At 36.5% G+C, this 26,702-nt stretch overlaps 1 protein-coding gene across 2 annotated transcripts; it reads right to left on the minus strand.

Moving 5' to 3' along the window:
* Positions 1-59: 59 nt before the first annotated feature.
* Positions 60-25,994, minus strand: LOC115224241 (akirin-2). 2 transcript variants are annotated; one of them, XM_036514589.1, is made up of 5 exons: positions 25,543-25,682; positions 21,335-21,743; positions 4,307-4,579; positions 2,217-2,288; positions 60-2,112 (listed from the first exon to the last, which is right to left on the minus strand). In XM_036514589.1, the coding sequence occupies exons 2-5, from the start codon at positions 21,408-21,410 to the stop codon at positions 2,102-2,104; spliced, it is 432 nt and encodes a 143-aa protein (XP_036370482.1). In that variant the 5' UTR covers positions 21,411-21,743; positions 25,543-25,682; the 3' UTR covers positions 60-2,101. The 2 variants fall into 2 exon arrangements, with proteins under 2 accessions (XP_036370482.1, XP_029650901.1); XM_029795041.2 differs by lacking the exon at positions 21,335-21,743 and having other exon boundaries at positions 25,543-25,994.
* Between the last annotated feature and the right edge of the window lie 708 nt (positions 25,995-26,702).

Here is a 26,702-nt window from a genome sequence, read left to right on the forward strand (position 1 = left end):
CATGTTTTGCATTAAACATTTCTATTCAATAACAAAAAGCAAAGCAAAAAAAGAAAAGATAAGATTGAAAGTTTATTAAAATTATATAATAACGACTTTATTTTCTCTCTTAAAATCCAAGCCGAAAATATTCTGTCTGCAGATGTGTTCCAAGTACACACAATAGTAAATTAGTGAGAGCATATTTTGGCCAACAAGAGACAAATAGTATAAAGGATTTGATTCCTAGCATTACTTCAGATGACCAGGCTTGTAGCCTGGATATATTTTCTGGTTTTCTCTTAGTTGAATAGACAAATGATTTCAGCAGCAATTGTTGCTGAGCCCGGTCAGATATACCAAAGTAGTTGAGGAAAAAAAGAAATTACAAATAAATGCATAATTGAAAAGTTAAAGTCTAGGCTTATCTTTTCAACAGTATTTGCTTGGTTGAATTCAATATTATTACCTGACTGGTTAAAAGACAATATCAGCAGTAAATATTGGCAAGTTGGACAACTTAAAGCCATTTCTGACAAAGTTCTCTTGAGATATTGTTTTTCATACTAGGTTACCATCTTAAGAGTTACTAAAATATAAAAATTTGCAAGAAACACTTGACACGACCCACACTTACAGCAATGGACAAATTCATCTTTCAACCTACAAGACAACTTAGCATTTGAAGTATACAGAAACATTTCCTGAGATAGTCAAAGCTGACAACTCTTAAAGAGTTGCTTAAATAGTTTAATGGAAAGATAATAGGAATTAATATTCCTTGGTGTATGTATATATATATATATATATACACACACACTCAAATACACAATATAAGGGGCTGCATTACACCATAAATATATGGTTACCGCACATTTAAAGAGTGTTTTTGGTTTTCTTTTGAGGGATCACTAACCTTAAAAACTTGTAATTATGTCAATTACAAATTGTAATGCTTTGGAATAAACAGACCAGTGATCAATAATATCACAGTACACTGATTGCTAATGAACAATGACTGATGGCATTTGGTGGTGAATGTAAAAGGTGGAAATGGCCCTATTCCCCGAGTTTCAATCCACAGCAAGACTATAAAGTCAACAGATGAAGACACAAAAGGTTAATATTAAAAGCTAATTCTTAGGAGGCTGGATGTTTGTATCTATAACTGAGTATTCTAAGACAAAACAAGACTATAACAACTTTCTCATCTGAACCTTGAATCACTGCTTTCCTGCCATGCCCCCTATATTGATATCAACATTACTTGAACTAATAATCAAGAGTTACAAAACAGGGGCACTAGCCAACACTTAGTCTGTTCATAGTTAATTAACACTTTTTTAATCTGTTAGTAGCTTTAGATAGAAAAGGAAGCCATAGTCTAAAAACAAAGAATTTGACTAACTGGACCTAGTTACACAACTATATAGGGGGAAAAAATTGAATCCTTTCATAATTACTATAGAGAATCACAACCAAGATCAATCTTTAAAGTATTCAAATAAAAAGAAACTAGACAAATTATTCAATATAAAAAAAAATCACTAACCAAACGCAATTACACCAAATGCCACACTCAACTTGGTTATTTAAACTGTTCAAAATATCTACGAGCTTAACACTAAATCAAAAAGTTAACCCTGGCTTCTAAGGAAATAAGAGTGTATTTGACTTAAGAGATAAACCAAATTAAAGTTTTATTTATACCTTTCTTTATTTACATGGCAGATAATTTCAAGTGAGCAACTAAAATATAAAGTCTACAGTATGTTGAATGAAGTAACTAAGTCACAAGTTGATATGTACAGAAAAGTCTTCAGAAAATCCAAGGTTTGTTGCACCATTTGTTAAGCAGGAGGATTCATAATCCAGATAAAAAGGCGATAGCTTGTACATCCATGGGAAGGAATGTATTCTGATCAGTTGAATTATTGTATTTAGTCCAAAAATGGATTTGTATCCAATGTTTGAAAGGAAATCCATAGAAAATAAGTAATAACTGTTGAATAAGTTGTTGCTTTGTTGTAGTAGCTATGAACATCAGGAATATGCTGGAATCAACAGATGACTATTCACAGAAAATAACTTGGTCAAAAATCCATAGGATCAATTGGCGTTCTTATGAAATATCTAACGAGAGAAAAGGAAAAAAAAAAAATAAAGTATTTCCATATACAAGTTACATAGAAAAATAATTGCAGGTAACGTAAATAGACATGAAAAACTAAACTTACAAGAAAAGGGCGAATCACCAAAGCTTTTGTGTATCATGTCAAGATTGAACTTCAAGAAAGCTTCATACTGCTCTGTAAATAGAAAATATCAACTTTGCCATCAACAATTTTAATCTTTTTTAAAACTCTGCAAGTGATTAGTTTTATTGTCATAATATTCAGACTGAAAGGCCAATAAGATGAATACTTGAGAAAGGCAGGACTTTCATTAAAGAAGTTTAAAATCTGCACAACCTTATGTTAATAATTTAAAGATGAGACCACCATTGAATTCCCTTGACATGGATCACAAGCTCAAATCTGCTCCTGACATTTTTTTTTACATGGTTTTAGTTCAACTAGCTGTCAAGAATAGTACCACACCTTCTGAACAATATCAAACCATCATATCATTTTGATTTGCCATTGGATGTGTAGTTTCTACCACAGAGGACATCTTTATTCTTCAAAGATTCCTGCTGTAAGACATTCATTCTAGCACTGAGAAAATAACAGGCCGGTGAGTGTGTATAGACTCCATACATTGACTCACTGTATGCTATGTAAGATATGGACACACAAAGAGGTGTAATGAAATCACAGACAAAGAGAATGTAGGTAATAGATGCACTGGAGCAGTAGACTATGAATATACTAGATATAGGTTCTCTGAAAAATGTCTAGATGGCTTAGTAGTTGATAGCTGTTATTACCTAGATATTAGGTTATGTAGTTGCACTAAAAGTATAGCAACCAGGGTATGAACAAGTTGGAGAAAGATCAGGAAACTGCTACAGGCAACAATGCTCTTCTCTCTCAGACAGAAAAGTAGATTGTAAGACACAACCTTGCAGTATCGCAGCATTATAACTGCAATACTTGCATGGTAGTGAGGCATGGACCTTGAATGCCGACAAGTTGAGAAAATGAAATAATTTGAGCATTTCCCACAGGATGCGAAATCTGAGTGTGCATGAACAACATAGTTCAAAAAGTGCCGAGAGAAAAACTGAGCATAGGAGGAATTAGATGTAGTGTGCAAAAAAAGAAGACTGCATTGGTATGGATATGTGATGCATTTGAAAGAGGACAGCTGAATAAAGTACCAATTTTATATATATATATAGAGAGAGAGAGAGAGACAGACACCAACTGAAAGAGCTGTATGACACCAAACAGATTACTCTGTGATAATCCTCCTTGCTCTCTGGACCCTGAATTCAACTTCTGCCATGGTCAATGCTATGTTCCACCCCTTCAGGATTGATAACGTGCCAGTCCTGTACTGGCGTCATTTCAGCTCTTTCTTTCTAAAAGAAATCAACTGTGATGGAACATAGAGAGGGATGAATATAAAAATGTCAAAATCATACTGTTCTAGAAGTTTTGTGTGGGGTGGCTGGTGTTAGGAAGGACATCCAGCCATAAAAACCAGATACTGAAGCCTGGTGCAGTCTTCTGCCTAGCCAGCTCCTGTCAAACCGTCCAACCCATATCAGCGTGGAAAGCAGACATTAAATGATGATGACACTGTGTCATGGCAGCACCCCATCAAGGAATTGAGGGGATGTGACAAACATACAAGTTAGCATTCAAGATTAACTCCGCAGAGACCATGCCTGATTTAGGAACTTACAGAGCATTATGCTATTAGCTCTGTTATTAAAGACTGGATCTTTGGACACTTAATGTCATATTCCTGCTCCAAAAGTTTCTTAAATTGTCTTCATAGAGTTAAAAACAAAATTTTCTCTCTTAACATGCCAGAATATGAAGACATTGCAAGTAAGAGTTGTTTATTACTCAAGCTATATTTATAACTCAGCAATGAAACAAATGCATAAGCAAAACAAAATCAAGTTGTTGGATATCTAGGTTAATGCCAATAATTTTATATCATGAAGCTGCATACCACAGTACCAGAAATGAACATTACATGTACTGATAAAATGCTTTTGAGTTTCAAATTTATAATATACTAAGATATATAAGAAGTGAAAGATTTGAATTCTAGCTAAGAAAACAATAAGTTAAGAAAAAAAATTTATGATAGCAATGTAAAAGACAGAAAAAATGCAAAGGAGAAAGATAAGCAAACCAACAAGTCTCACCTGCTAATTTGTTTGAAAGTACACTGTTGTATTCCTCTCTGACCTGAGACTCTCTGTCTTTGAGCATTCTTTCACATATCATAGTAACCTGTTTGAAAGTGAACAAAGGTGTATCTTTCTTGCTAGGTGAGAATGTATTTTGAGATAGAGATGATGAACACGACTGTGAAGTGCCAACTTCTTGCGGAGGGGGACTGTTAGTTCGTTGATAGTGTAATTGACGTCTACGCTGCAATCTCTTGATCTCCAGACTGATGTTAGCTGCTATTTGTTCTGGAAAGGAAATTGCACATTCTCTATTTAATCTGTTACATAAATTGACCAAAGGAGAGAGGAAAACAGTATCAAACTACCTGATTACTGTTCCAATTTCAAACGTTAATAACACACAAACAAAATGAAAAAAAAGAAAAAATAAGAAGACCTCCAAGATTTACATTGAGTGTAAGTTTGAATGCTTAACCAAATATTTTATACTGTAGAAAAATATGGGTTCTGAAATTTTAGGCCAGGCTTTTTCTACAGCAATTTTCACTTCCAAGGTATTTTTTCATATTAGCAAACTTTAACAGCACACACCACTACAAATTTACTCAAACTAATTTTTATTAACAATTTTATGTAATACAATACACCACACAATTTGCATTCAGCTATTCAATAATTTCATTACTTTGTACACAATTATTCTTAGTTTCTAACCAATTTACAACAAACAGTATTCACACACACACATCATTTAATATTTATTGCCCATGCTGGCATGGGTTGGATGGTTTGACCAGGGCTGGAAGGCTGCACCAGACTTCAATCTGATTTGGCATGGTTTTCTACAGCTGGATGCCCTTCCTAATGCCAACAACTCCAAGAACATAATGGGTGCTTTTAAGTGCCATTTGCATGACACCGGTATTTGCCATGATTTCTCAAGCATGGCATAATGCCAAAGGTCTCGGTCATTGCCTCCATGAGGCTCAATGCTCAAAAGGAACTCAGCCACTTTGCCTCCTTGAAACCCAATGCTTAAACGGTGCTCTTTACATGCCACCAACATCAGCCATGACTATGATTTCACTTGGCTTGACAGGTCTTCTCAAGCACAGCATATTGCCAAAAGTCGGTCACTAGTCATTGCCTCAGTGAGGGTCAAATTTCGAAGATCATACTTCACTACTTTGTCCCATGTCTTCCTGGGTCTACCTCTACCACAGGTTCCCTCCACAGTTACAGATTGGCACTTCTTTACACAGCTGTCCTTGTCCATATGCATCACATGACCATAACAGCGCAGTCGTCTCTCTTGCACGCCACATCTGATGCCTCTTATGCCTAACTTTTCTCTCAAGATGCTTACACTGTTGAACATGCACACTGGTATTGCACATCCAACAAAACATACTGGCTTCATTTCTTTCAAGCCTACACATGTCCTCAGCTGTCACAGCCCATGTTTCACTGCCATGTAGCAAGGCTGTTTGCACACAGGCATCATACAATCTGCCTTTCATTCTGAGAGAGAGGCCCTTTGTTGCCAGTAGAGGCAAGAGCTCTCTGAACTTTGCCAAGCCTAATCTTATTCTCACAACTACGCTCTTAGAGCATCCACCTCCACTACTAACTTGGTCACCTAGATAATAGAAGCTATCTACTACCTCTAGTTTGCCTCCTTGGTAGTTGATGGAGTCCATTTGCTGCATATTTTCATCGTTTATTGTACCTGTGCATCTTCCACATACAAAAGCTAGTTTCCCTGTTAACCTTCCTCTGATATTGTTGCGCCTTTTGTGTCCAAAGTTTAGACAGGGTGCATCTTATGGAGTTTCTACCTACACCTTTTCTACGGATCGAGCCGGGCCATCTACCTGAAGGTATTTGTGATTTGTCTGACTTCCTACTTAGTAATACTATGGTTTTTGCTAGGTTAACTCTAAGGCTCTTCGATTCTAGACCTTGCTTCCATACATGGAACTTCTCTAGTTCTAGTAGTGACTCAGCTATAAGAGGTCTTCAACATAGCAGAGTTCCCAAGGCAGCCTATATTAAATTCCTCTGCTATTGCCTGGAGGACTATGATGAACAAGAGGGGGCTGGACACCAATCCTTGGTGAACCCTACTTGTACCCTGAATTCTTTGTTGTACTCATTTCTAACCCTCACCTTACTGGTAGTATCCCTGTACATAGCTTGTACAGCTCTCGACCTACCACTTGTCTATATTAAAGAATTCAGCTGGATTTTTTTTATCTGCATGTGTTCAAAGGGAGAAGCAAAGACACTTTGAAATTGTTCACTGAGTCATTCCTTTGGAATAATAGTGCTATTTTATATTGTATTGTAGCTGTATCCTTTGTGAATTTATAGAAAGCTTTGGGATTTGTTTTTATTCTTTCCACAGCTCTCTCTCTCTCTGCACTTTCCCTTTCATGTGAGAATTTGATCTTATTTCTGATTTCTATGAGTATGCATATTAAGATAGACTTCTCCCTATCCTTCAGTTGCCTATTTATTCACTTTGAGACCTTTGACCCATCTCATAAGGATTTTTTCTGTCCCAGAGAATCTTGTATGTCAGTATGCTGGCCTTTCTTTCTGGGGTATATACATATGTGGAAGCGCAATGGCCCAGTGGTTAGGGCAGCGGACTCGTGGTTGTAGGATCGCGGTTTTGATTCCCAGACCGGGCGTTGTGAGTGTTTATTGAGCGAAAACACCTTAAAAGCTCCACGTGGCTCCGGCAGGGGGTGGTGATCCCTGCTGTACTCTTTCACTCTTTCTTCTGTTGGTCTGCTCGCTTAGCCAGCGGGGTGGCGTCATTCGAAGGCTAAAACAATGCAAACGCATTGTGACCAGCGATGTGTAACAACATCTGATGGTCTGGTGATCACGTGATATACACATATATCTATATATATATACATTATACATACATATATACACACATACAGGGGTTGGACAAAATAATAAAAACACCTAGCATCATAATTTTGAAACATCTATAAGACTGTCAAAAGCGTGTTTATATTTTTTGATTATTAGTGTTGCTTAATATGTTTTGCTAATCTTGCTGTTTCTTTTTAGATATCATCAGAAAAAGGTAATTAAAATTCATTAAAATGACAGATCTATTGGACTTTCAAAGAGGTCAAATTGTTGGTGCTTATATGGCTGGCGCTAGCATAAGGAAAACGGCCGAAATGTTTGGTTTATCAAGAAGTACTGTCTCAAAAGTAATGACAGCCTTTGAGTAAGAGGGAAAAATCTCATCATCGAAACAAAACTCGGGAAGAAAACCAAAACTTCCAGATAGGATGTGAATTGTTAGAAAAGATCACAAAAGTACAGCTCCCAAAATTACTGCAGAGCTTAATGACTACCTCGAGAACCCAGTATCCACAAAAACTGTTCGCTGGGAGCTGCACAAAGCCGGATTTCACAGGAGGGCTGCAATCAGAAAATTACTATATTCAAAAACAAATGTTGCAAGCTTTTATAGTGGAGTAAAAACCTACAGAATTGGTCCCTAAAGTAGTGGAAAAATGTTATTTACTTGGGTGAGTCATCCTTTACACTATTTCCGACCACCGGCCAAGTATACACGTGGAGACAACCAAAAGAAACATTTGACCCAGACTGCCTTCTTCCAACTGTTAAACACAGAGAAAGATCTGTGATGATCTGGGGGGCGCTATATCTTGGAAATCCACTGGCCCAATGGTTTCCCTTCATGGCAGAATTAATAGTCAAGACTATTTAAGCATGTTATCTGATCAAATTCATCGTATGGTTGTGGGACTGTTTTCGAAGGGAAACGCAATCTTTCAGGATGATAATGCACCAATTCACACAGCTAAAGTTACTGCTACTGAATGGCATGAGGAACATTCTAGTGAAGTTGAACATCTTATCTGGTCACCACAGTCCCCAGATCTCAATATTATTGAACATTTAGAAAAACAAGGAGTTGATATCCTCCACCATCATCACTACAAGAACTGGAGAGTTTTAGCTGAAGAATGGACAAAAATTTCTTTGGAAACAAACCAAACTTTGTACAAGTCCATACCTTGTAGAATTCAAGCTGTAATTACTGCCAAAGATGGTCCTACACCATATTAAAATAAATTTGTTTGAAATTTTGAGGAGTTTCCATTATTTTGTCCAACCACTGTATATATACACACACATATACACATATAAATATACACACACACACATATATATATATATATATATAGATAGATCCATACATATATACATATACACACACACATACCTATGTATATAAAAGAGAGATCCTGTCTGTCTCACAAAACATAATTGAGACACCATCTCATTTATAAGTGTGGGTGTTTTGTCCGATAATGATGATGTGACCAGAGCTGAAAGTGCCAAATTTTCAAAAAGTCAACACCTTTCAATCTCTCTCTTTATTTTTCTTTCTGTCTAGAATGGTCAGTGTTCAAGACAATGACAACCACCAAGCCATATATTTTTATTCCAGGATGGTCTATTCTGCGCAATTAAACACAGCCAATGAATGAATCAACCCCAATACTTAATTTTTTGTTAAACCTGGTACATTTTGGTCACTTTTGCTGAACTCCTAACTGGATCAAGTGGTGATGGGGGACAAACACAGACAGAAAGGCACATCACTGTCATATAATTTTGATGCACCCATTATCAATACTGATACAGAATAGATGGATGTGTACATGACTGCACACAAGTTAGTCTGTGTGTGTGTGTGAGAGAGAGGGGTGGTGGTAGAGAGAGAGAGATACACACACTATGTATATACTCATATGTACTCCCTTAACTTAGTGTTAGTTTTATGCTTGGAACAAATAGGCCAGTTAGTGCTTTTAAATTGCTTCTGTTGATTGACTGACAACACATGCAGGATTTTCCTTTGCAGCCAGCTAATATAGAACTCTTCATATCTGTTTTGTACACATGGCAAGTGTATGTGTATACACACACCCACATACATTGCCCAGTAAAATATTCATGGAATTGTTTGCCATATTGTAGAATGAGAATTCACAGTACTTATGTATATATATATATATATATATATATATATATATAATATATATATATATTTAACCTAACTTCTGGACTTAATTGGAACTATTCAAACAATAGTAATCAATTTACATGAGAATTTTTTTTAAAACAATTTTTTATCCTGAAAATCACCTGTTATTTTTGTTTTAAAGAGGAAAAGGGAGGAGAAAGTGAAAGATGTATGAACGTGTATATGAAATGGATGTGTGTGTGAGAGAGGGTGCTACTTACACATACATGAGAACACACGTTCACTCACTCACTCTGTCTCTCATACTCACATGCACGCGTACATACAAAAAGGATGTATACATATGTATTGATGTATGTACGTATACATGACAACACACCCTTTTACTTGTGCTTTCTCTTTCACACACACACATCCATTACATATACACGTACATACATCTTTCACTTCAAAAAAAAAAAAGTAAAGACTATGTGTGTGTATATATTACAGATAAAGGACATGTGTTTGTATTCTGTATGTGTATACGTCACGGAAGCCATGTATTTTTTTTCATCAAGAAATAACAAAAATTGTGTTTCATTGTTTAAATAGAGGTCAAAATGTCACAAAAATTTGCACTGCACTACCAAAGTATGAAAATAAATATGTAAAAAAAATTAAGATAAAATATACTATTTCTGACATATTTCAGTTACACACAAACATCCCTAGAGTTTTAGTATTATCAATATATATATATACACACACACGCAAATTCTGTGTTAGTCTGGATTAGCCTTTACAAATTGATTTTCATGAACTTAGTTAAAAATACATGTAATCTTCACACAATGGTTCCAAGAGTTAATCATTGCCACTGGCTTACAGACATGACGCATAACCATATCCGTAGACAGCTGTAATGTTCTAAGAGCCATGTCAATGATAACAAGCCTATTTATGTGCCCAAATAATATATATCACCAATTTTTAATATACGGAAATAGTTAGGAATCCTGTGTATTTCCTTTTTGATTCCATCAGTCCTTCACCAATTTTCCTGGCATAAAAAAAAAAAACCCACATCTCCCTCTGCATGCTACCATTTATACCTCTTCAACATACTAAGCAACTTAAAACCAGCCTCTCAGCTTTATCTTTTGTCACCTTGTTCTATTAGAAACACAAATTCAGCACTTCTGCCAACAAATCTATGCATAAACATGAGAAAAGTTTAGATAGGATATGAATGATATGACATGTATATCATCACAGACACATCAGTTTTGTAGGTAGCCAAGTTCTCAAGAAAGGTTTGTTTTCATATTTGACATCATCAACATGCTGGTGTATGTGTGTGCACATTTTAAACCAAGCTGCAAATGGCTTTTCACACCCTTTTCTGGGGGGGGGTGTAACTAGTGTTACACACACACAACTGTCATCAAACAATACAACTGTGCTCAAAATAGCAAAACTCATATCCTGTCTGCTGCTAAGTTTTGACAGAAAATGTCCCAAATGTTGATGACAAATCACCACTGACTAGACAACCTTTACATTCAATGCTACAAAGCATGATTGTCATTACAAAACATATGAAGCTAACATAAGAACTCAAAACCCACTGGTACTTATTTGATTGCAGTTAAGAGTCTGAAAGGGATGCTGTATGAAACTAACGAAACTCCTACATTATCTATTTCACCTTGCTTCTCTGGTAGTATATTTCCAAAACAACGAAATATCGCCCTTGTGATTCCTATATGTAAGAAGAAGTACTGAGGTGATTCATCAAAATATTGATCTATTACATAATCTAGTGAAACGACTTTGCGATAGGTTGGGAAGTATATATGTCACAGTCCTGTGTGCCAAAGGAGCTTTTAACAGAGTTTAACAATAACAGATTCTCCACCAAACTAAATTCCAAAGGAATATGGAAAACTGATCAAATGGTTTCAAAACTATTTTAACAGGAGATTTATTAAAGGTCACCCATTACTCATCAATGCAGGTCTTATAAGGCTCAATATTTATGATAATTTTGTTCCCAGTTTTCATAGTCAATACTTCTGCTGACAACTGTATATTATTTATAACACAAAGACCTGCAAAAGAAAACAGGGCAGTAGCAAACAAAGCATTTTTAGAGCCTTCAAAATTTAAAGCAATGGTTCTAGCAAGGAAGAGATCCATCAAACTTTGGGAATGCAGGCTGCCTATGAAAAAGCAACTTGAGATGCTGAGTGGAATCACAGTTGGTGTGGATATATCTCCACTATACATAACAGTGTTATATCTAAGCTTGGAGTACCACAAAAATTTAAAGACAATCTGTTCAAGGAAGGAAGAGCCAATATTTACAAAGCACAAATCTGAACCATTCTGTTGTGTGCCAATATTGGGTAATTACTTCATATAGCATATTCAATCAACTCACTAGTCTCACTACAGTTGATAGAACAGCTGCTAAAAGTAAAAAGCTGACCATCAATAAATGCTAGTAGATTCATACCCGCACTAACCCTCTGAACAGCTGATGCTAAGACACATTAAGACAGTATCAAAGTACATCTTATTTCCCAAGATGGCTCCTGTAAGTCACTGAAAATTTGTCCCCAACTGTGAACGTGAAGTGTTCAAGGATAGGCAGAAAAGTTCATAGGTTGACCAAGATATTTTCATGCAATGTGACCAAATGAGGTTTCAACATAATCCTCCTTGCAATCTACACACTTCTTCCATCAGTGTTGCAGTGCTTGGATCCTAATGGTGAAAAAGTTTTCATCCTGTTGGTCAAAAAAGTCATCAACAACAGATATGATGTAATCATCACTGTGATACTTGTTCTCAGCCAAGTGTCTTTCATGTTGGGGAACAGATGATAGCCAGATGGCCCCAAAACAAGAGAAGAAGGATGGTGATCAACCAGTTCAAAGCCACTATCACATACATCAGTCATTGAAACCAAGGACATGTTTGCTGAAGCATTGTCCTGATGAAACAAGGCCCCTTTTATCAGTTTTCCTGGGTATTTGGTCTTGATAACCTTTTATAACTACCTCAGCAAGCTGACATAGTACTTTCCATTGATGGTGTGGTCCTTTTGAATCTAGTCAATAAACAGTGCTTTTGCATCCTTGCAGATGAAACGACCTTGGCCTTCTTTGGAGCAGGTGAAGATGGGTGTTTCAACTGCATGGATTGTCTCTGGCTCAAAGTGATGAACCCAACACTGATCCTGGGTTAGGAAACTGGCTGGATCTGCCTCAATGTCAAATTTATAGTCAATCACCTGTCATCCATCACCATGTGAACACAATGTTTTCCTTAGTGGTGGCAGTTGTAGGATATCTAGACTTTGGGTCATGTTCAAGACTCCCTTCCCCACCTAAATTGAGCCGCCCACCTTTGGAATGTTGGTAAAGGTGGAGTGTCATCCCCTAATGTAGCACCATGATACAAAATTTTGTAATTTTCAAGAGAATTGCAACTAGTTATTTTTGAAGTCTTCTTTCAACAGTCATGTCAGTTTACTCTGAAAGAAACAATGCAGTTATTAATAAGGATTGAAATTAATACATGCAAAATTTCTCAGCTTTGGTATCACTCCTCCATAGTCAACCCATGAGCCTTCCAGCTAATCCTTGTAGAATGCTCCTGTCCAGAGCATGGATTTTAGCATTGGGTTTTAACAGGCTGAATGTTCTGTCCCTTGTAAAATGCTATCTTTTTATTTTCACAGCAATGATCCTAAAGGATATTTTGGACAGCAGTGACCTACCTGATGATTTGTGAAATGTTCACCCTGTATAGTCAAATATATTCCAGAATGCTTCAGATTTGTGCCCAGTGAACAGGTGGTTCTTGCCTTATCCAACTAGTGTGCAACACATCCATCCACCCACCTAACCACACATGTGTGTGTTACCATATTTATTGAAATATACAGCCTTTGTTTTAATCAATTTTAAAAATACGAGAATTTAGCAAAGTAACTTTATCATTATTAAGCAGATATTTGGAGCTTAAATTAGCATATAATTTTAATGAAAAGTTTGAATTAGATCACTTTAACACAAGAAGTTTGCATCATAGAATAGTAAGGTTTCAGATAGGCTGGTATCAAATGAGTAAACCCTTTGGTGATGCCCCTGGTTCTACAATACATACTTCCTCTTTTAAAGTGATGTAGTTAAAACCTTCCATCAAAAGTTCATGTCAATTTATATTACAAATACTTGGCCATTTAACCCTTTCATTACTGTATTTCTGTTGAGATGTTCTGTGTTTCTTTCAATTACTTTAAATATAACAAAGAATTTAGTAAAATAACTTAGTTATCATTCAGCTTGTATTAGGAACATAAATTGTGACTAAGGTTTGGTGGAAGATTTTAATTGAAACCTTAAGAAAACAAGACATTTGTACAACAGAGCCGGTTTCAGCCGGGTTGGTAACAAAAGGGTTAAGAATGACAAAGTTATTTCACTAAATTCATTATTTTCAAAAATAACTGAAATGAAAACAATATATTTCATTAGGAATATTGTAATGAAAAGGTTAAAATAAAATGATGCTGTACACTCAATTATGTGTGTGCAAGTATATGAACACACACACAGCCCAAGCTGATTTTTATTTGGACTTACAATCTTCCTACATTCTTCCAGGCGGCGAACTGGCAGAAACGTTAGCACGCAGGGTGAAATGCTTAGCAGTATCTCGTCTGCTGCTACGTTCTGAGTTCAAATTCCGCCGAGGTCGACTTTGCCTTTCATCCTTTCGGGGTTGATTAAATTAAGTACCAGTTGCGCACTGGGGATCGATATAATCGACTTAACCCATTTGTCCCCTCTGTGTAAGCCCCTTGTGGGCAATAAAGAAATAGGTTAGATGAAGTTACTAATGCCAACCAATTTATGAAGTGTTCTGGATGCATTTTATTAAGGCACCAACACTAGAGAGGTTGTTCCTCTCTAGTGTCTGCCAACTACTTAACAGAGTACTGGGTGCATTTTGTCATGGCAGCTGCACTACAGATGTTACCAGCAACATTTTTTTTCATTTAGGGTAATGTGACAGAGAAATGAAGATACAACGAAGACAAGAGAAAGGTAAGGGAGATAATAATGGAAAAGAAAGTGATAAGTAGATTATTAGTAAAGAGACTAAATAACAAAATAGTTGGAGTTGGAAGACTTGAAGAAAGAGAAGGTGATGGCAGAGAGAGGGGGGGGTCTGACAACAAAGAGTGATGCTAGGGAATCGGATATGGACAGATCCAATTGCCAAAATCCATCAGCACCACCATTATATCATCCCTTTTCCCAGATATAAAACTCTAGGTTAATCCATATGCTAATCAATTGTACCATAACTCTATTAGTAGCTTTCCTATCCTGATGCATCAAATTAATTAATGCATGTGTAGTTGCTGGTGTTGAGAGAACCATTTTTGCCCTTGTAGCAGTTGATGATTCTACTATGCCAGTCATTGGATATGACATCTTGAGTAGCTATGTAGTGATTAGCATGTGACCTATTTTGCCAAATATTATAAGCATCTCAGTAATTATCCCTTATGGTCTTTCTGCTTTGCCTTCTTTTATAGCCTTAATCAAATGGTTGGTGTCTTTGCTGTAGACCCTCCCACCCTGATGCATTTGCCTCATTCAACAACTTCTTGTAGTAGCATTTCCCTGCCACTTTCTTCACAGCGTTGGTGAGGTAAGTGAATTGCTATCATTCAGTACACAATCTTCTGCAATGACACCTGAACACTCACTGGTACACTGTTTTGCAATAGGGAACATCTCACACCCAATACTCAGCTTGCAGAACACATGCAAAACCTCTAACTCTGTGCAATGTATGCCTGAACTATAGCATCTACCCAACTCTTTGTCTTTCCAGTCATTCTCATAGCATTTATGATTAATCTACAGTAGTTGTCCATGACTATGTCACTTTCTGTCTGCCTTGAATCTGGTACAGATTTAATCTAAGATGATCAAGTTATTTAGTAGTGACTCCCAGTTGTTTGCATTGTCCTGTGATAAATATAAACTAATACATCTCTGAATCTATGACTAGCTGGAAGCTTTTCCATTTTCATACTTACACTAGATTGTCTTCTGGTTGGGTCTGTCTGGAATGTAGTGAAGCCACTATTTGTTACTCTATATTGAGTGGTTATCAACAAACAAGTGTTCACAACTATCCCTTTATCCTATTTTTTGGTGAGTATAAAGTCTACAAACTTTATATTTTAAGCATCTCAGAGCAATTATCCCCCATGGACTTTATACTAACCAAGAAATAGGACAGGATGGTTGTGAACACTAAGTACTTGCTTGTTGAAGTAATGTTGAAAAGTGACTAGTGGCTTCACAGTACATTTATGTGTGTCTGGATATACATACACAAAAGTTTACATATTTGTGTGTGTGTGTAATCATTCCCAGCTTATTCATGTTTGGGTCAAACAAAATTCATTGAGGTAAATTATCTATGGTCAAATGCCCTTCTTAAAACCAGCCCTCAACTGTTTCTAAGCAAAGTAATATTCCTTTTAGTCTAAGAACAGCAAAATGGCAAGACATGTTTCCACAGAAGAAGGCAAATGAATGATTCCAGTTGAATGACACACATAATGGGCTATCCACTAAAATTACTCAAAAAGCTTTGGCTGACTACAAAAGATGCTTGCTTAAGGTTCCATGCAGTTGGACTGAATGCAAAACATTTGTCTTTCCTTTCATTTTCCTGAGTCATGTTTGCATGCTTGTATGAGTTAGACAACTATGCTTTACATTGTTTTACAGTCAGGTGCCCTACTTATTGCTAACCTGTAGCTGTTTTCAAGTAAGGGCTCTCTTGTTCTATGTGGATTCAAAACTAGAGTGAATGAACAATTTACTGACATGAGAACTAACAACAACACAACCAAATTAGCATGTTGTAATTTTAGGAGAAGCAAGAGACATAAACAAATACACAACAGATGTGATAGCTTTAGTTTCCATAGACCAAATCCAAAAGGACACTTGCTCAAAGAGCCATGCAATAGGAATGATTGAACCAAAACTACATGGTGGGCAAGTAAATATACACACATGTATGTGTGTGTGTGCATATCCACAGTATATCATCTTTTAATGCCCATTTTCCACATTGGCATGGGTTTGTTTTGAAAAGATGCGATGGACCAGGGGACTGCATCGTGCTCATATGTTAATTTTGACATGCTTTGTGTCTTTCCTAATGCCAATCACTTTACAGAGTGTATTGGATGCTTTGTTCATGACAACAACATTAGTGAGGTTGCCATGCAGCTAGTAATGCTAAGATTCCCCTCAACCAGTAGAGAGGGAGACAGCACTATACAAAGAGATGAGAGTTTAAGTATGAGAGAAGGAGCTGGAACACAACAGGTTTCTTACTGGAGAGGAACATGGAGCTGGAAAGAGGGATAAGATAGTGATAAGGATTCAGAGTGTCCCCACCCCACCCAGGGTACAAGGATAATAGGAGCAAAGATAGTAGAATAGGGAATGTGGATGGGTAGAGTGTATGGTTAGAGATGGGGAATAAGTGAGGGGATAAATATAATGAATGAAGAACAAGTGTGAAGAGATGGTAAGCATAAGTTGGAGGGAAGGTAGAGAAAAGTAATTTATGACTATAAAGACTGGGTAGAAGTGAACAGTGGACAAGGGTAGGAATAAGATTAGGTGATGACTGATCGTGCAGAAAGAGGTGAAGAGATGCTGTGGGAAGGTTGTGAGCATCATGTGAGGGAAGAGACAGAGCTTGATATGAGTGTATCTTTCTATTTTTTACTGTTTGTCATTAGACTGCAGCCATGCTGGTGCACTGTCTTGAAGAGTTTAAGATGAAAATTGAACTCAGGACATTTTTAAGCCTAGTATTTATGCTATTGGTCAAACCACTAAGTTATGGGGATGTAAACAAACCAATACTGGGAGTCAAGCAGAGGTGGGGGACAAACACACACACACATGAAACGGCAATCATATGATTGTGAAGGGTATGTTTTTAATCATCGAGAAATACTACACCCAAAAGTATATATACATGTGTATGTGTATATATAATACACATATATATGAGGAAGTGTTGAAGAGTTCCTGGTTTTAAGAGTATTGCAAAAGATCTAGTTGGAGGCCCAACCTTCAGAGTTCTTTTACAGGGCTTGTGTGAATCTGAGAGGAGAATGTGTTAAACAAAATCATTAACTGATCCTCCAGTATTGCCTTTTACCCAAAGCCAGGATCTTTTCAAGACCTGCCCCTCCCCCTCCACACATACACCATGCTAAAGCAAACATTGGTGCTTGGCACAGTCCCCTGTTAGGCAGTCCAACCCAGCCCATGCTTGCATAAAAAAAAAGGACCTTAAATGCTGCTGCTGCTGATATACATACACAAAGACATCATTTAATGTGTCTTCCATGCTGATATAGGTTGGACATGTGTGTGTATACACAGATATTCAGCAGAAAAGCAAAGATCTCCTTTATGTTTCATACTTTAATTGGATTCAACAGCTGTTTCATTCAGATAAACACCACCAAATGTATAATTACATAATTTTGATACAAATTAATATTTCTCCTTGGCCAGACATATTTACAGAGAATATTGAAATGAATGACTGCTTGTATTGCAGTGACACTCATTTACAACTATCACTTGATGTCAACCCAAGGAGACACTTATACACACATGCAATGTGCTTCTTTCAGTTTCTGTCAACTAAATCTATTCAAAAGGCTTTGGATAGCCTGTGCTGTAATGGAAAACATTTGCCCAAAGTTGCATGCAGTGGGACTGAACCTAAAAACCATGTGGTTGAGAAGCAGACTTCTTAACCACACAGCCACACCTCTGTGGTTATACACATATATATGCATATCATAAATTTTAATGCCCACTGTTTCATGTTTGTATAGGCCAAAGTAAATTCTCTACAGCTAGATGTCCTTGTTTTCAAGAAAGGTAAAATTTCCTCTTGTTCAGAGATGTCTTCACTGAAGGTTGGAAATGAATGACATCATTTGTTCAAACATTATCACTCATTTACAACTATCATGCAGCAAGATCCCCCCCCGCCACTCCCAACTCAGTGAGCAGACCCATCCAACCTATACCATCATAAACAGCAGATGTGAAAGGATGGTAATGGAAAGAATAACAGAAAGAACATATATACATGATAGACTCAGAGTTGATGCCTACCAAATTCATTTCCAAAGCTTTGGTTAGTCCAGGGTTATAGAAGACATTTGCCTAAGGTGCTGCACAGTTGTACTGAACCCAAAACACATGGTTGCAACCACACAGTCACACCTATGCTTATATATGCATGTGCATATGTATGTAAATCTATAGGTACTTGTATCTAAGTACGTATAGATTTACTATTTATGCACACACACAAACACAAGAGACTTTGTATTCTTCAGCCAGACACTGACAATCCTGGGCCTTCCCCAATTTGATTTACAAGGTTGCAGTGTTTCTGAATTTAGTTTAAGGCTGCAGCACAAGTGACCATGCAATGTGGTCAAACCTAAGTTTTAATTGTTACAATGTAAACTTAACCTCTCAGTCATGCAAGCATCCTTTTATACATCACCAACATCTTTATCTTCTTTCCAGCTACTCCCATCCACTCATGTGTGATGTGAGGTATTCATGAATTAATTCCAGTGCAAGACACCTGTGACTGTTCCTCTATTATACTTTATCTCTCAATACCTAGCATAAAGCTATAAATCCTCTACTAAAACCTCATTTAGCTGGGGGGGGGGGTTTATTACCTTTCACTTGCAAGTTATTTGGTGACCCCAGCAAAACTGGTGCAAAAAAATGCAGTGAGTACACTTAAGTGGTTGGCAATTAGGAAGGGCATAGAGCCATAGAAACCACACCAAAACAGACACTGGAGGTCAACAGCCCTCCAGCTCACTGGTTCTTGTCAAACTGTCCAGCCCATGCCAGATGGATGTTAAATGTTTGTGTGTGTGTATATACACACACACATATGCATCTTCATTCAGCCACTCCTCCACCCTTGTTCATTCATTATATTCATCCTTACCCCTATTTCAAACCACTTCTCACTCTTACAAACCCTTTCCTACACATCTTTCAGATCTTCTCTGTCCCCAAACTTTTCTATTTGCTTTCTTTTATCTCTAAACTCTGATTTCTTGTCACCACCATTTTTGCCTCTCTTTCCCAATTCACTCCACTGTAATGTGAAGTCGCCATTTCCTCTACAACAATCTATTGTCATTTTTTTTATCATACTCTCAACACTTCACATAAAGCTCCCCTCTCTAGTTGCAGGTTTAGTCTTGTGGCCTTACTAATCCTAGTGTCACAATAGAAGCATCCAAGTAAATTCTGTAAAAATGATTGGAGCCATAGAAACAATGCTAAAAGTGAGACACTGCAGCAAAATGTGGCCTGCCAACTCATTGGATCGTATCAGATGATGTATATTATGACATACATATACATTCTTATACATACGTGTGTGTATAATATATATCATCATCATCATCATCATCATTTAGCGTCCGTTTTCCATGCTAGCATGGGTTGGACGGTTCAACTGGGGTCTGGGGAGCCCGAAGGCTGCACCAGGCCAGTCAGATCTGGCAGTGTTTCTACAGCTGGATGCCCTTCCTAACGCCAACCACTCCGAGAGTGTAGTGGGTGATTTTATGTGCCACCGACACAGGTGCCAGACGAGGCTGGCGAACGGCCACGCTCGGATGGTGTTTTTATGTGCCACAAACACACACATATAAGGGCAGCCTTTGACTTTTTCAACCTAATATTTACAGGGTATTATTTATAGCTTTGTATGTACTTCAAGAATCAATACCCACCAAAAAAAATCATCACCTTCTCAAAGTTATAATTCTTATGTCAACTATATATATATTTTTCTTTTACTTGTTTCAGTCATTTTGACTGCGGCCATGCTGGAGCACCGCCTTTAATCGAGCAACTCGACCCCGGAACTTGTTCTTTGTAAGCCCAGTACTTATTCTATTGGTCTCTTTTGCCGAACCACTAAGTGACGGGGACATAAACACACCAGCATCGGTTGTCAAGCAATGCTAGGGGGACAAACACACACACACAAACATACACGCACATACATATATACGACGGGCTTCTTTCAGTTTCCGTCTACCAAATCCACTCACAAGGCTTTGGTCGGCCTGAAGCTATAGTAGAAGACACTTGCCCAAGGTGCTACGCAGTGGGACTGAACCCGGAACCATGTGGTTGGTAAACAAGCTACTTACACACAGCCACTCCTGCGCCTATATATATATATATATATATTATATATATATATATATATATATACATACATATACACACACACACACATTACTTAGAGTGATACTAATAGCCTGGTGTTAGAACTCAATATACATATGCTTCACAATAAAGCATTAGTCAAGTACAGAGTGTAATATGATTAAATAAATGACAAAGGAACAAGAAATTATGCAATTAACTTCATTAGCACTGCATATCATAGCACAAACAGCTGCAAGCTAATGAAGTTTATAGCATAATTTCCTGTTTCTCTGGCATTTATTTAATTTCATATATATACATATATTACACATATACTTACAAGTGTAATATACAGACACATTTGTACAAATATGAATACATGTGCATGCCATTGTTGTCTGACTTACAAGGTCCAGCATTCTGAGATAGTCTTCACCACTTGCTTCTGTTTTGCAGGTTCCATCTATTTTTATTCTCAATATTTGTTCAGCCAGCTGTCATTCTTTATATACATCAAATATCTCAACTGACAATCTTCTCTCTCGCACACTATACACAATGACTATTATTATGACTTTTTCTTTTTTCTCAGCTCATCTATACTCCATCATTCATGCAAGCAGACAGTACATAGTTGAGTATGATTACCTGATTTCTCTCCAGGAATAGCAAAAGGCCTGCATTCAGTGCCCACATCTTGCTTACATGCATTACTGCATTTCATTCACAAGCTTTATATAATGTAACCTTCACTCTCAAAGCTTTTGTTTTCAACAGAATTCCCTGAACTTTTTTCACCTTATCCTAACTCTTGCTATTACTTTCACAAACCCAACAGCATGGCCAATTCTTAAATAGCAAAAGAGTTCTGTATTCTTTTTTTCTAACTGAAACCATTTTCTTTGCTACGTAAAATTTTAGGCCTTTTGATTTTGGACCCTACTTCCATATATAGAACTTTTAATTCTTCAACAGATTTAGGTATGGAGATAAATCTTGGCTTGCTGGAGTTACTTCAAAAACCCCGTCTTCAACTCTCTCATCATGGCTTGGAGAACTGTAATAAACAGGAGGAAATGAGAACCAAGCTCTATGGACACACACAGGCATAGGTAAATACATATACACTCATATACAAAATATACTAGACTCACATATACGTACACAGGCATGCATATATATATATATATATATATATATATATATATATATATATGCATACACACATACACCCAATATATCCACATACATAATACACATGTTCGTTAGGTGTGTATATATATATTATCCGTAACCAAAAGGACTTGTAAAACAATTTTTCCTCATCAATAGGAGGTTTAAATAGTCGGCATGTATACATACACACGCACATTCGTATTTGTATTCATTCCGAATGGTGACAGCTCTGAAGAGAGGTAAGGAAACAACGCACTGTAAATAAAACATCTGCGAACACATACACACAATTACTGTCGTATGCATTTGAAATTGACGAAGCTAATTTCTTTTGTTGGAAACGATAATCGACAGAGCGTTGGGCATGATGCAGTATGGCATTTGGTTACGTCCCTTTACAGTCTACGTCCAAATCCTACTCGGGTCGACTTTGCCTCTCATCTTTCGATGGCGATAAAATAAATGATGGCATACAAGTACTAGTGGCGGTGGTGGTGGGGCGATATAGCCATCAACTCGACAGTCCTTAGAAGGCGGTGCCCCAGAATATCTATGTCCGATGATAAAAATCAGTAATACGACATTAAACGTTAAAAACCTGTAATGATGAACGAGGTTCTTGACAGCCTGGGAACCGTTCTCTATATAAATCAGCAACGTATTTCAATAAAACAAAATACAAGACACTTTGTACATGCAAAAACACATCTTTATTTTAATCGCTGTCACTTAAACTTTTATACACATATATACATACATAATACACACACACATTTAATCGAAAAAAGTTACGAAGTAGCTCAAGGGCCGAGAGTTTCGCAGAGAGAGAAAGATACTATATATAGTGAATTCTCGGTCGCTCTCTAAGACGAGCATACAATTCTTCGATCCTTACTCGTTAAATTAACACATAAGAAGCGAAATATTCCTCAGGCATGTATATCCTTAACACAATTTTCAAACCGAATCAGCGCGACAAAATTGAACCATTTTTATCGATCCGAAACAACGAGAGCTAAAGTCGAACTCGGAACGCCAAGAGCCGGAACGAATACAGCAAGGAATCCTATCTGACGCTCTAACGATTCTGCTAATCCACCTATACACTATATATGTATATATAGCTAGATAGATAGAGAGAGGGTTTGTCTATCTATCACACTATAGTTGGTTCGTACCGATTTTAGTGTCATATTTTCTCTCTCTCACACATACATACGTATCATAACGAATTGAAGATGACCAAGACTGAAAATTGTATTGTCTGGCCAGTTAGATGACTGATGAGAACTATCCAAGCCAAAAATCCACTCACATATGTAGGGCACGTATGGGAAGATGCGAGACTTGGATGCTGGTAACTCTAGCTTTGCAAAATAAACGCTTCTTACATTATTATTATTATTATTATTATTATATATATACACACACACACACACTATATATATGTGTGTGTGTACACAGACATTTTTATTTAAAAGTTTACACTACGGCAGTTTTAACCCTTGGGCACATTTCGTGTGTGTGTATATATATATTATCCGTAACCAAAAGGACTTGTAAAACAATTTTTCCTCATCAATAGGAGGTTTAAATAGTCGGCATGTATACATACACACGCACATTCGTATTTGTATTCATTCCGAATGGTGACAGCTCTGAAGAGAGGTAAGGAAACAACGCACTGTAAATAAAACATCTGCGAACACATACACACAATTACTGTCGTATGCATTTGAAATTGACGAAGCTAATTTCTTTTGTTGGAAACGATAATCGACAGAGCGTTGGGCATGATGCAGTATGGCATTTGGTTACGTCCCTTTACAGTCTACGTCCAAATCCTACTCGGGTCGACTTTGCCTCTCATCTTTCGATGGCGATAAAATAAATGATGGCATACAAGTACTAGTGGCGGTGGTGGTGGGGCGATATAGCCATCAACTCGACAGTCCTTAGAAGGCGGTGCCCCAGAATATCTATGTCCGATGATAAAAATCAGTAATACGACATTAAACGTTAAAAACCTGTAATGATGAACGAGGTTCTTGACAGCCTGGGAACCGTTCTCTATATAAATCAGCAACGTATTTCAATAAAACAAAATACAAGACACTTTGTACATGCAAAAACACATCTTTATTTTAATCGCTGTCACTTAAACTTTTATACACATATATACATACATAATACACACACACATTTAATCGAAAAAAGTTACGAAGTAGCTCAAGGGCCGAGAGTTTCGCAGAGAGAGAAAGATACTATATATAGTGAATTCTCGGTCGCTCTCTAAGACGAGCATACAATTCTTCGATCCTTACTCGTTAAATTAACACATAAGAAGCGAAATATTCCTCAGGCATGTATATCCTTAACACAATTTTCAAACCGAATCAGCGCGACAAAATTGAACCATTTTTATCGATCCGAAACAACGAGAGCTAAAGTCGAACTCGGAACGCCAAGAGCCGGAACGAATACAGCAAGGAATCCTATCTGACGCTCTAACGATTCTGCTAATCCACCTATACACTATATATGTATATATAGCTAGATAGATAGAGAGAGGGTTTGTCTATCTATCACACTATAGTTGGTTCGTACCGATTTTAGTGTCATATTTTCTCTCTCTCACACATACATACGTATCATAACGAATTGAAGATGACCAAGACTGAAAATTGTATTGTCTGGCCAGTTAGATGACTGATGAGAACTATCCAAGCCAAAAATCCACTCACATATGTAGGGCACGTATGGGAAGATGCGAGACTTGGATGCTGGTAACTCTAGCTTTGCAAAATAAACGCTTCTTACATTATTATTATTATTATTATATATATATACACACACACACACACTATATATATGTGTGTGTGTACACAGACATTTTTATTTAAAAGTTTACACTACGGCAGTTTTAACCCTTGGGCACATTTCGTGTGTGTGTATAATATATATATATATATATATATATATTATGTGTATAATATATATATATATATACACATTCATACATACATACACACGAAATGAAAAGTATCCTTATAATTCGTTTTATAATTTCAAAGAAGCCATTTTCTTGAAGTAAATTTTATTTGAAAGAAAACAATTCCCTTATGATCCCTACCAGTATTCCTATAAAGTGAGGAAGTAAATATTAGAATAAAATGAGAAATATCAATGGGGAAGTGTCTTAAATGTGAAGCAGTGCTCAAGCCGACCGTAACTGTCCATTATGTCTGCTAATTAGAGAATAAAATATGGCCAAACGTTTTGATTCGTTAACGGACGGCCTTTAAATAGTTATTTTAAATAGAAACAAATGCACGTATGTATACACATATACACACAAGCGTATATAAATATAAGTATTTAAAAAAATATCGAATTTATAAATGAAAAAAAGAACGAATTCCTTTCAAGAGAAAGGAAGCAAATCTCTCTATAAGGAGTCCCCATTTTTATTTCAAACCGACATGTTGAAAGAGAGATTGCAAGTTACATTAAAAGAATTAAGCATGTTTAGATATATGAGAATATACATACCGTTGAAATATCTGTTTAAAAAAAATTTCAAAGAAATAAACGAATAAATGAGAAGATGACGTATGTTAAAATTGTAGACGATGGATGAGTGTCGGTATTGTTGTTATATGCAAGATGGGGGAACTTACCTTGTGTTAGTTTGGGTAAAACATCATCAAAAGGAGATGGTTCAGTCTGTTGAGGTCTAGTTGGAGGCGTTGATGGAGATAGTGTCATTGGCATACATCTTCGACGTTTTGGAGTACTTTGTGCAGGACTATGAAGTGGATCAAATTCTAAACTCCTTTTTAGAGTAGCACCACAGGCCATCTTGCCCAAATAAAAGTCTAACGATATTTATTCGGCGACCTATTAATAATGAATCCCTTTCTTAGATATTCTTAAAAATATCGATAAGACAAAGATTCAGACTAATAACATGCACAACTGAGAAAAATGACACGATTCTTCAATCATATAAAATAGGATGCTGTTGGATAAAACAAAGAAATTTCACAACAGTCAAACAACGATTATTTTAAATGGCGGTTGTACGAAAGCGATTTATCAGTTATGTACCAGTTTAGAATTAAAGTAAATTTACATTTTGTTTATGTCTGTTATAAATTATTAATTTTCTTTTTGACAAAACAGTTATATAATTTCAAATATTAACTCGTAAAATTACAAACCAGTGTTTAAAAGCCCGTGAAATGAGTGTCATACGAAACTACGATTGTTGTTATTTAATCCGCGTTCTGTAAACGACAATTCTAGGCATGGGGCGAAATCTCGATATTTGATTACTTATTTACACACATATCATCATTATTATATATATATATATATATATATTCTAATTTTCCTAAATTGAATAAAGTTTTCAAGTCTAAGAAAAACTATTATGAACTCATTGCAATAATTTTAAAAGAATATCAAAGAAACAAAAATTGCATTATATTCCAGAAAAATAAATAAATAAATAAAATCTCTTTGTGTTTGAAATAAGACAAGATAAGGGTTTGTCGGATCGGTGGTTACTGACCGAACTATGATCAGACATAATTTATTTTACATGCTTTACAAGACGTGGCCTTATTTATTGAAAACTTTGTGGTCTTTTTTCGACCCCATGTAATCATTTCGCAATAGTTACTATCGCTTTATTTTAACAAAACAACTCATTCTTGGTGGTTCATTCTATTCAACCATTGTCGTTTGTTTACATTTAAAATCTAAAAATTTTCCACTGTTTTTGCATACAAATATCTATGTAAATGTATATTAATATATACATTTTTATGTTTAT

Source organism: Octopus sinensis, linkage group LG2, assembly GCF_006345805.1.
Source record: "Octopus sinensis linkage group LG2, ASM634580v1, whole genome shotgun sequence".
Taxonomy (NCBI): Eukaryota; Metazoa; Mollusca; class Cephalopoda; order Octopoda; family Octopodidae; genus Octopus; species Octopus sinensis.

Bases quoted from the DNA above. Each gene is read 5' to 3' on its own strand.
- LOC115224241 (XM_029795041.2), bottom strand. From the start codon at position 25,723: ATGGCCTGTGGTGCTACTCTAAAAAGGAGTTTAGAATTTGATCCACTT. The intron at 4,580-25,542 runs GTAAGTTCCCCC...TTTCCTTTCCAG, and splicing joins TTTACCCAAACTAACACAAG to AACAAATAGCAGCTAACATC. The intron at 2,289-4,306 runs GTGAGACTTGTT...TTCTATTTACAG, and splicing joins ACTTTCAAACAAATTAGCAG to AGCAGTATGAAGCTTTCTTG.